Source organism: Nycticebus coucang, chromosome 5 (genome assembly GCF_027406575.1).
Source record: "Nycticebus coucang isolate mNycCou1 chromosome 5, mNycCou1.pri, whole genome shotgun sequence".
In the NCBI taxonomy this organism is placed as follows: Eukaryota; Metazoa; Chordata; class Mammalia; order Primates; family Lorisidae; genus Nycticebus; species Nycticebus coucang.
Genome location: NC_069784.1, coordinates 17,415,302 through 17,427,556, shown reverse-complemented (window position 1 = coordinate 17,427,556; position 12,255 = coordinate 17,415,302). Strand labels below are relative to the sequence as shown.

At 35.8% G+C, this 12,255-nt stretch overlaps 1 protein-coding gene across 10 annotated transcripts in view; it reads left to right on the top strand.

Annotated features, from left to right (window-relative positions):
- The window catches only part of COL24A1 (collagen type XXIV alpha 1 chain), a 305,122-nt gene that overhangs the window by 151,248 nt on the left and 141,619 nt on the right, over nucleotides 1-12,255 (top strand). For 9 of the 10 annotated variants that reach the window (XM_053592398.1, XM_053592400.1, XM_053592399.1 and 6 more), the window contains 2 exons: nucleotides 10,408-10,461; nucleotides 11,800-11,853. In XM_053592398.1, the coding sequence (XP_053448373.1) occupies nucleotides 10,408-10,461; nucleotides 11,800-11,853 (108 nt within the window). The remainder of the gene's footprint in view (nucleotides 1-10,407; nucleotides 10,462-11,799; nucleotides 11,854-12,255) is intronic. The other variant, XM_053592404.1, reaches the window with a different exon arrangement.

The window sequence follows — 12,255 nt, the reverse complement described above, 5'->3', positions numbered from 1 at the left end:
ATAGTCTTTCTATGTTAAGATTTTTTTAGAGTTTGTATCATGAAAGAATACTGGATTTTATTGAATGACTTTTCTGTATCTGTTGAGATGATGATATGGTTTTTGTTTTTAATTGTGTATATGTAGCATATCACATTTATTGATTTGCGTGTGCTGAACCCACCTTGTACCCCTAGGAAGAAACCCATTTTAGTATAGTGAGTTATCTTTTTGATGTGCTTTTGGACTTGGTTTGCTATATTTGGTTAAAGATTTTTGCACTTGTTTTCATCAGAGACACTGGCCTATAATTTTATTTCTTTTTTATTATTGAATCCTTTCTTGGCTTTAGTACCAGGGTGATAATGATTTTGTAGAATGAGTTTGGAGGATTCCCTCCATCTTGAGTTTTTGAAACAGTTTCAGTAGGCTTGGCACCAGTACTTCTTTGTAGGTATAATAGGATTTAGCTGTGAATCCATCTGTCCTGAGCTTCCTTTTGTTGGGAGTTTTTTTTTTTGTTTGTTTGTTTTGTTTTACTGAATCAATCTTGCCTCTTGTTTTTGTTCTATTCAGTAGTTCTATTTCTTCCTCGTTCAATCCCAGGGCTTTTTTTTTTTTTTTTTCAGTTTTTGGCTGGGGCTAGGTTTGAACCCGCCACCTCCGGCATATGGGGTCGGTGCCCTACTCCTTTGAGCCACAGGTGCCACCCAGCATTTTGTGTTTTTAGGAATCCATCCATTTCCTCTCTGGTTTCTAATTTGTGAACCTATATTTGTTTATAGTAGTCTCTGATGGTCTTTTGTATTTCTGGAGTATCACTTGTAATATCTTCTTTTTATTTCTGACTGTGTTCATTCAGATCTGCTCTTTTTTTAGTTCATCTAGCTAGTGGTATATCTATTGTCTTTAATGATTTCTAACTTTTATAAGTTGTCTTTATGTCTGTACTTGTCTTTAATGATTTCTAACTTTTATAAATTCTATATATGTAATATATTTTGCACCCATTCTTTGCAACCTTAATCCACTGGCATTTTGAGAGTCTCACTATTTCATAAATATTTGTTGGATACAAATTAATTGTAAGTTATACTGGCAGATGCTACAAATGAAAGGTAAAACATAAATTGTTCTTGCTAAAAATCTATTATGATACATTATTGTATGGCTATAAGAAAAGACAATTGCATTCTGCATTGTTCACGGAGGATCCTGGAGAAGGTTTTGAAGAAGAGTCAGAACTCCATTAGGACCTTGAACAATGTTGACTTTTCTGAAAAGGTGGCAATGTAGAGAGCAGGAAGGTCGTGTACAGAGGCTGAGTCATAAGAGAACCAGTATATACTGAATTTCTATTAGTTTCATATCACTGGATCATGCAGTGAAAGAGAGGAGAGGGAAAAGAAAGAATCTCAACAGATTAGACAATGATGAATCAAGGAGGAGCCATATGTGTGTGTATAAATATGTGTGTGTGTGTGTGTGTGTGTGTAGGTATAATTACCCTGTGGGCAGTAAGATGTTGAATTTATAGTAAATATTGTAAAGCAGTCATATTAGTCAGCTAGAGATGTCATACTAACTGCAGGAGAAAGGATGGAAGGATGGCTTGGAGCTGAAAGAGACCAATAACAAAGTTATTGTAGTAATATTAAGAAAAGATGATAACAAAATAATTTAGAGCAGTGACAAAGGAAAAAGTTATAAAACATATTTAGGAGGTAGAGTAAAAGCTCTGAAAACTTGAGGTCTATATCTTCTATGCAGCCCTTAGCACCTAATGTATATTTAATAAATATTCATTCAAACATCAGTGATTTAGATGGCCTCTATCTCAGTTCCTTTTGAAATGTCCTACCTTTCCATCTCTGTACGTGTATCCAAATCTTATCCATCTCTAAAAGGCCCAGCTCAAACACTACCTGTAGGAAATTTTTCCTAAATCCCTGAGCAGAAAATAAACTTTATCTCCTGTTAAAATTTATATAATATAGTCTTTTGTGGTATTTAACATTTTTCACTTGTGTATTACATATTAATGTATATCCTTAGGCTCCCTTATTTGATGATAAATGTCTTGAGGAAGAATCCATGTGTATATTCCTATTTATATCCCTTAGACTATCTAGCACAAGAGTCTTTTACTTACTAGATATTCAATAAACATTTATTGAATGAAGAAGTGAAAATCATATCTAGCTATGATTTTGGAAGCAAAATATTCTAAAGTAGTGAAACAAAGAACGGCAGGGCAAGGACTCTTGAACCATGTGACTTTCTCAGCCTAATAGAAAATATCAATATTTAATAACCCAAATAGAAATTAATAAACTGAAAGGATGAAAACCTGTCAAAAGTGTATCAGGAAAGAATGTCAAGCAAAAGTTTCAAAAATCCTTAATTGACTATTCTTTATATTTTTAAATGCTGTGTGTCTTATTCAAAAAGATAGGTTTGTTTTTTTTTATGTTACTGCATTGGATGGGAATTCAGAAATACATGGCTACATCCTTCTCCTTAAAGAACGTAGAGTCTTAAAAACCAACAAATATATAATAAAAGAAACAAGGTGAGTGAACAATTTATGGTTAGTTACAAAAATGTATCTGGTAAATAAATTTAAACGTGTCAAAGTTCACGGAGTAATTGATATCTTAACAGTCCAGAAAGTGATGGAAAGGGAAACAGGAATAGCCTATCACAAGAATATCAATTTACAAAGAAACACAAAAGCTTGGGGGAAACATAATGGAATAAATTCTTACAGCACACTTTTAAATTGCATCCAGTGAATTTCATAGCATCAGAAATATTTCAGTGGTAGGATGCATGTCTGCCGAATTCCATAAAGAAGATAGGAGTCAGGGGGAAGTTTCCATGTACTACTGATGGAAATGAAATATTCTTAAAATTATTCTTTTTAAAAAAAACATTTTTAAAAGTTTACAAACAGTTACTAGCCTGGATTAGAACGTAGTATTTTAGGAAGCTTCTTTTTAATCAGATATATGCCAGTTGAAGTTAAATCAACTACACAGATTTATTTTTATTAATTAATTTTTTATTGAAACAGAATCTCACTCTGTCACCCTAGGTAGAGTGCCATGACATCATAGTAGCTCACAGCAACCTCAAACTCTTGGACTTGAACAATCTGCTTGCCTCATTCTCCCAAGTAGCTGGAACTACAGGTGTGTGCCACCATGCCCAGCTAGTTTTCCTGTTTTTTTAGTAGAGATGGGGTCTCGCTCTTGCTCAGGCGGGTCTTGAACTCCTGAGCTCAATCAGTCCACACACCTCAGCTTTCCGGAGTGCTAGGTTTACAAGCATGAGCCATGTGCCCAGCCACACTGATTTTTTTTTTAATAAGCTTTTTAAGACAAAGATTTCTTCCCCACAGTGGAATTATCAGAGATTGTTTTCTTAAAGTATCAGGTTTTTTTTTTTTCTTATTGGTATCAACAGACACAACAAGAGATGCCCAGCATGAAAACTCATCCAGTACTCATTTATTTTATTGTCACTGCATTTCTAGGTAAAGTTGCATAGATGAAATCATGAAAGAACATAGACATTTTGAATAAGGCAATTTAGTTGATGTACATTTCATCTCTCCACACCACCTATACTAACCTGCACTTCCTTCACTAAATCGTGGCACTAGATTGTAAGCAGGAGGTTTCTTCTTTGTTTCCTGATTATCTCGCACAGGCCTGGCATATGGCAGAGATATGGGAAGTAAGTGTTGGATTGAAATACTTACCAATCTGGTGGTAACTAGAACTGATTCAGTTCCCCACATATTTGCCAAGACTGCTGTGTGCTCATCTAGTCTTGGGAGGCAAATCTGAAACTATATCAAATAGGAAAGGGGATAAGAATGTTAAGGAACTGATAAATTGCCAAGACAGTTCCTTACTCATGAGGAAGTGAGGAGTTATGTCATACTTATTGGTTATCTGTTAATGCCATGTGCTACTTATTTACATTTAATATCTCATCTCATCCTAAGATTTTTGGGAGACAAGATTGTCAATTTTGTCCTGTGGGAAGAGCATAAAGTCTACACTCACTGGCTTTCTTTCTTCCAGGGGTCACTAATGTCCCATATTAGCCAGGTAGGGTACGCATAGCACAGAGAACATTAGGAATTTCAAGGGAATTGTTCTGTTTCAATTTCAAAAGTAAATAAGCTGCCATATAAAAATGTGGTGCTTTCAGTAAATTGTGACATGAGAAGGAGATGGAATGAACAGAATGTTTTAGAAAGCACATGGGTTTTGAGGTAAGACAGATTTGAATTCTCCTGGATTTTCACTTCTTTTGTAAACCGGAAGATGAAAATACCTTTTTTACATCTTTATTGTCAGAGGTAGAAAAGAAGGATTGCCTAGGATGAAGCCAGCATACAGGAGGTGCTTAATACATGGTAGTAGTTGTATTCATGGTGACCGCTGCTGCAAAAGGGGAACGATAACCCCCCAAGTTTCTCACAGAGATAGTATTTTATTTTTATTGTTCCAGGGTCATTGAGGGTACAAAAATTAGGTTACGGTGATTGCACTTGTTAGGTAAAGTCCCTCTTATTACAGAGATAGTATTAACACACCTTGTGGTAAGGTCCCCCAAACCACTCCGAGTTTCAAAGGTTCCATAGCAAGACTCACAGGACTAAGCACAGATGGCACTGTCCTACTCACAGCTAAGATTTACTGTGGTGAAAGGATACGGAACAAAGTTAGTAAAGGGAAAAGGCACATGCGGGGAAAGCTGGAGGACCAGGAGCAGTGGCCCTGGGTCCTCTCCCAGTAAGTCCCACAGGCTGGATTTAATATCTCTAGCAATGAGCTGTGACCATGGGTGATACATTGTCTGCCAGGAAAGCTCCCTAGAGACTCACTGCCCATGTATTTCATTAGAGGCTTGTCAGACAGCCACCCTTTGTCATATAGCAAAAGTCCAGACTCCCAGAAGGAAAACAGGTATTAATGTTGTTTGCATGAACAGTTCAGGCACAGGGAGCCACTCTAACAGGTTCTGGAAATGGTAGCAACTCTCCCCACGTTCAATCTCCCAGATACCAGGCTGGAGTCAGCCTTGTAAGCAGGCCACTGTGAAGGTAGCGATCTCAGGCCTTCTTTTTGCCCAGATGTGTAGATGAAATGTTCAAAAGAGACATTATTTAAGGAACATATTGTATCTTCCAAATAACCAGTGATTTACCAAACAAATAAAGAGCATGAAGAACTATATTAGTACCCCTCTCAAGAACATTCCAGAGACTGAAAGATGTAGAGATTCACTCAGACTGCTTATAGAAAGTCTGAAACTGGGTCCATTCATCTTGCTCTTAAAATCCAGGACCACTCAAAATTGGAACTGCCCTTTGCCTATCTCCTCACCAAGCTCTAGGTTAGTATACATCTGGGTGCCCCATAATTATACCAACCCGTGTAAACTCTGTGGCATTGGTTAGCAGATCAGACGATGATGGATGGTCTTGAGATCCCAGTCATCAGACTTCTCAAAGATAACAACATTGCTTTCTTTTGTCCCTCTATGTCACAGGAGGGAAAAAGAAAGGTCATGCAAATCACATCGAGGCTTTTATTTAGAAATGTCCAGGGGGGTTAACATCATGAATGATAACAAGGAACCCCCTGTAGCTCAGATATTAGGCTCTAATTGTATAAATAAATGTCTTCTAGAATTCACCATACTTTGGTGGACTATCTTATCACAGTTCAGTTCCTAAGTGAAGAATTAGATTACTAATGTCCTTACAAATTGAGTAGTGTCTTTGTCAATGTTGACACATTGGAATTTTTATGTCATTAAGATCTCCAAAGGCCTGCTGGGGCTCTGGTGTGAAAGCTTCTTGCTGCTCTCTGTCACATTGATATGTGCCCTCCGTCAAGTAATGGGAAGATTATGTGGCCAGCATGATGATATGCAAACACAAGGTCATTTTGCTAACCTCTGAGAAGGTTAGCAGTATGAGGAACCTAAGACGTCACCGAATTCTTGTGAAGTTGTTCCAGCTTTTCAAATAGTGAGGGTGTCATTAAGCTTCAGTATTTCCTCACGATGTTATTACGTGTGTTACTATATTCAAGGATCTATTCTCTACACAGTTTTCTACCTGTAAGGTATAAAGTGAAGGGTTTGAGCTAGAATCATGAAAAAAAAATACAATCTCAAAAGATCAAAATCATGAAAATATAATTCAGGAAAAATAATTTTGAAAATTCTTTTAAAGATATTTATTTACACTTTTTAGAGGGACTCGATTTGAGAAACATTAAAATACAACAGAACAAAACACTATTGGCCACTTTAACCACTGAAATAGGCAATAATAAGATGCTTATCATTGTAAGCATAAACACTCAGGTATACTAGTTACAGTATTAGTTATGATCAGATGAACCAAATTCATACCAAACAGATCAAAAGTGAAATGTAGAAATACATGTCACTATGGTTAGTAATTGTTGGTAAAGTTGTGCACCCTGCTTTTATAACTGCAGTCATCTGAAATATTCATAATGTGACAGCCTATCTTTTGATGAGACCAGACAAAACTTGTGATGGGTCACCACCTCATATATAGTCACCTAAAGAACTGACGGCTCTAGAAATTTTATCCTTCACAAATGCAAATGTACAAAAAGGGTATCTCTTCACTTATTGAGGAGGTTTCAATGTTTTTCCACACATATACAAGGCTTACACATAAAGTCAATGTTGTGATAATACACTTTAATAGAATCAAATTTTCAGAAAGTGCATAAAACCAATTAGAACTTTCTAAAAGTCTATGCATAATTTATGCTTCCAATATTGGGAGTGATCTGACAATGAGCTGGCCCTCCATGTGAAGGGGCAGATGCCGTACATGCTTGAATAATTTGGCAAGCATCACTTCTCCTATCATCTTTGAAACACTCACTGCACTTGTATTTGGAGAGTGGTCTCAGTCTACAAATTGTTTGAGTGTGTGCTGCCGATTTGAAAGTTTGACTATTGCCCAGCTGTTGCCATTAAATGATTTTCTGCTTTTGTAGCACTAATAATTAGCTTTTAAACTTTTAGCTTTTACCATTAAATAGCCTCATCTACTTAGCTTATCATAGCCTTTTAGTGGGGGAACAATTTCACAGATCTCTTCCATTGTGCTCTAAAGAATGTCATAAAAAGGAATGATACTCAGCTTCCCTAATATCAAACCTGTATCGCTCAGGATTTTTCAGAGAATCAAAAGGATGTGTATATAGATACACGAAAGGGGATTTATTTGGGGAATTGGTTCACATGATTATGAGAAGTTCCATCACAGGCTATCTGCAAGCTGAGACCCTGGCATACCAGTAGTATGGATTAGTTCAAGTACAAGGGCCTTAGAACCAAGTATAATGATCAGTCTGTGGCCAAAACCCAGGGGGTTGGTGATGGCAGTCCTGGAGTTTAAAGGCTGGTAAGCCTGGATTCTAATGTCCAAGGCAGAAGAAAAGTCTGTCCCAGCTTTGGGAGAGAGCCCAAGTCAACTTCTGTATTTATTCTCCCCAGACCCCCAGCCAATGGGAAACTCATCTACACTGAGAGATGTTCCCTACCTAGACCTCTCAGACTTACACACTATTCTCCTCTGGAAACACTCTCACAGACACACCCAGGATAACACCTGACCATTTTCTAGGTATTCCTTAATCTAGTCAAATTGATACCTATAATTAAGTCTACAAGTACACCTCTAGTCCACCTGGCATCCATGGCATCTCCTAAATCATGCTTAATTAACAGTCAAACAACAACAAAGTGATAGTTCCACCTAACATGATGCAACTATAATAACATGAGGCAGCTATCCTGTGTACAATTGACCATGGACTGATTTCATCCTCCAAATTCAGATTTCAGAATTTCAACATTCAGAGTTTTATTATTTCAGGATTGTAATTTTTAACATTTTAGACATTGGAGACTTTAGAATCGAGGTTTTTATCTTTAGTTTCAGTGTTTGTGGCTGTGGTGTTAGAGATTGTGTCTTTTGGTATTATGGTTGGCATTGACTTGAGAGATTGCTAATTTACTGAGTAGTCTGCAATGGAGCAAAACCCAAACCCAAGCCCTTTAAAAGCCAACAAAAGTACTGAAGAATTAATGAGCAACACCAAACCCAGAAGGAAGCCAAGAATAGACCAAAACCATATAGGATAGAAACTCAAAACCAGCACCAAGAAAACGTGGAAGAAGAGATCACAGGGCAATAAAGAAATGAGAACTACAGCCCAGTATGATTTTATTCTGGCAAACAATGTCTCACCTTTCAGGAGAGCTTTTCTACAGCATATCTCAAAAATGCTACCCTACACGTAAGCTCTTAAAAAATGTCATTTGTGTCAATCAAGTGGTATTGGAAAGAACCATGGCCCAACCAACTGACAGACAACTTCAAAAAGATTTGTTATCACCTAAAGAGAGAAGAAAGGTAGTCTCTTGAAGACATCTTTTTCCCTCTGTGATATTTTTTTCTCTTCCTTAGTTTTTGTAAATTAAACAAATAAAAATCTTAACATTTCTATGGACAAGTAAACTGTGGGAACTTACACAATTTTTAATATTTTTATAAGGAAACGAGCACCAAATTTATGTGGTGCATTTATTCTCTGTATATTTACTGAGTACTTACTATGTGACAAGTATGGTACTAGGCAATGAGGTAAGCATTCAGTTGTTTAAAAAATAAGTTGGATAAATTGTCCTATCATGATACTTGTGCTGCAAAATATTTGAATTGCAGGCTCTTCCTGAGACTTTAGCAGGATTGTTCACAGAGAATATGCACTTATAATCACAGAACATTTTTTCACATATGAAGTGTTAAATTAGCTCTGTATTTCTTCCATGAAGACTTTACGGGTGCTGTGAATTCTATCTAAAGACAAAATTAGAGTGAGAAAATCTACCATTTGATGTCTCTCCATCAACCCTCCCTTTCCCCAAAATCTCTCTCATGAAAACAAGGATAATTACAGCATGGTATGAAGGATGACTAGCCCAAAGATTTGAGTTCTAGCTCAGATTTTCACTTCTGAAGGAAGTCGTGAAGCCAGTTTGGGTCTTATCTTCCTCATTCTAAAAAGCAAAGAAGATGGACTGTCATAATCTTCAGCTCTAAAATTCTATGATTTTTAACCAGAAGAGAGACAAAAGTCACTTAGGTATTCCGAGGGCATTTAAAATATTTTGAACAGGTAAGAGGCATATAATTTTTTTTTAATTAGAATATGTTTATTATTTTACAGTGAATTGGCTATGTCCAGCATTCTGGATCTTCAGTATCACTAAGAAACTATTTACTGACAATACCTATATGAGGCAGACTTCGTGACCTCTGACAGCTTAATTTATTGTTTTCCTTAATCCTAAAAACTTGTCTTCTGAACTTGTGTGAGCTCTTTGACAGTTAGTTCTTTTATCTTAATGTTTATCTAAATGCTTTCTTATAATTTAAGAGTCAGGGAAGGGATTATTTTCTTGTTGTAGACTTGTTCTATGATATTCCTTTTGCTTTCTATACTGCTTGAAGGAGGAATAATAGAGAATCCATCAAGACAATGGCAGATAAACCCTAATCCTTGATCACTCTGAAACAATGTTACTGATTACTGTCTTTCACTTCTCCCAGCACATGAAATCCATCCCTCACTCAAACTATTTGCTATGCCTGAAATACTCTTTCCCTTGGCTGCCCAGCCTCCTCTTATTCTTAGGTTTCAGATTAAATGTCAGATTCATCCTTCCCTGACCAACTTTGCTAAAATAGGTCTCCTTTACTCTCCATTTCATCATTGTAGTCATTTCCCATATGAATTTATTTCACAATTTGTTATTGTTTAATGTTTAATTTAGTTTTTGTCTCTGTGTTATAAGACTTTTTGCCTCCTAAGGTCAGGGCTTAAATCTATCTTGCTTCCTAATGAAATCTCACCAACCATCACAGTTTCCCACACAAAGTGGGCACTAAATATTTCTTGAGTGGATGAATGAATGATGGGCATGTATCATTCCCCCATTGGATGAGGGGCTTTCAGAGAAGGAAGTCACAGAAATGATTTCTTAGGTAACATATCCACAGCAAACAGCTATGAAAACCTCAGGTTTTTTTTTAGAACATCAACAGATTGTCAGTTTCATTAGAACAAAGACTGTGTTTGGATTTAAAGTTCGTTGCCTCCCTACATAGCAGCTGTGTCATATTAGGCGTTCATATATTTCTGTTGGTTGAATACATTTTGAGATGAAGCCCACAGGTTATGTACTTATTCTAAGAAGAATTTTGCTCCAATATAAAATTTACTGCAATGTTGTTGAAGACCAGTGCAATGGATGTGTATTTTCCATTACATTTTTTCCTAAAAGGGACCTGTTGGTTTACCTGGAGAAGTTGGGATGACTGGAAGCATTGGTGAAAAGGTAATTTCCTCATTATTTTGTTTTACAATAATAATTCTAGTCTAATTTCAAAGGACAGACTGTCACAGAGTGTTTTGTGCTAATTAGAAATCAGTCATAACTTTATAGAACATTATGTATATTGAATCTCTTAAGTATACTGAAATAAAGCAGGTAGCATGTTGTTCCCAATTTTTAATGATCATTTTACCTTTTTGGTTATAAAGATGTGGTTTGAAGAGAAAAGATGAAACAATCTAGGTTTATGGCTAGAAAATATTATTTAAATCTACTTTAGGAGAGCAAACCCCCTATAGGAAGCAGTTTTAAAAAAGAAGAAGTTATTTTACCTTTCTCTCTCCCCTGTCTCATATTATGTTACTTGTTTCTAATCCTATTCTTGCTATTTTCTTGGTCTAGAATATCCTATCCCCTTTCCGTCTATTCAACACCAAACTGTTGGACTCAGCTGAATTCCCATCTCCTCTGCAAAATCTCTCCAGACTGCTCTCATCTTTCTTATTTCTTCCCTTCTTGGACTTAGAATAAAAACCACATAGTTTAAAATTTAATTGTCCTCCAATTGTTTTATCTCTGTTAATATTATGTCTATAGTTACTTTAGGGTAGAATCTAACTTAAGGTTTCTTATATCTCCCCTAACTCTCAGTTGGTGCAGTCAAAGTGCTTAATATATACTTAATGATTTTTTATTAACAATGCAAAATATAATATAATTTCAGTTCAAAAAATTTAGATGGTTTTTCTTTTTTTTTTTCATTATGGTTTAGTTATTTCTGTGCTGGGTTAATCTTGCTACACTAAGATTTTGGCAGTTCTGAGAATTTGTATGTGAATCAGTTTATTCTTTACAATGTGCTATAGCAAATTTGATCATCATGATCTTCCAGAATTATTTCTGGGGCATTATTAAGGTAGGGGCAGACAGACTGTAGCAATAAACTTTTTTTTCAATTTATATAGATTACTTAGTTTTTCAGTACCCTTAAATGTTATTCTTATATTTGATATGTCTCATAAAATTATATTTCTCCTTCAAAATTTTAGCATGTGGTATTTGCTCAAATTGTGTTTCTCCTTAATTTATATTTTCTACATTTTTATAAGACTTTTGGTAATTTTTCCCTTGAAAAACATCTTAAGATAATTTTTATTATATTAAAAGTCAAACTACTTTAGTGTAAAAATGCAAAATTTTTAAATTTAGAAATGATTGAGAGTTAGGATGAAGTATGCACTTGAGGTGTGATTCTGACTGATGTTTTCCATCCTGAACTTAGCCCAGTCACGACTAACGAATATGCCTAATGGTCTTCTTTTTCCTTTCTTGTTTTAAAAGGGAGACCGTGGAGGTCCAGGTCCAGTAGGCTCCCAAGGGGAAAAAGGTGTTATGGTAAGAGCTCATGGTCTTAAAAATATGTTTCCAAACAACATAACAAAGTTAAGGTATTCCAGAGGTAGAATCACCTTGACTAGAATTTAAGTAAGTGAAACATGCTATTGATAAGAAATTTCTACTAAAATTTCCTTTTTAACTGGTTTAACTACTGGAATTCTATTCAGGCAGTCCCCAAGTTATATCTGACTTATGTACAACTTATGAACAGAGGCGTACAGTAAGTCTCCAAGTTACAAATATCTGACTGACATCATGACTTGTACTTACAAACAGAGGCTATTACAGGGAATAGGTAAAAGTATCTGTTCCAACTTAAGTACAAATTCAACTTAGTAACAAACCTATAGAACTTATCTTGTTCGTAATCCAGGGTCTGCCTATATAGAATTGAGACAC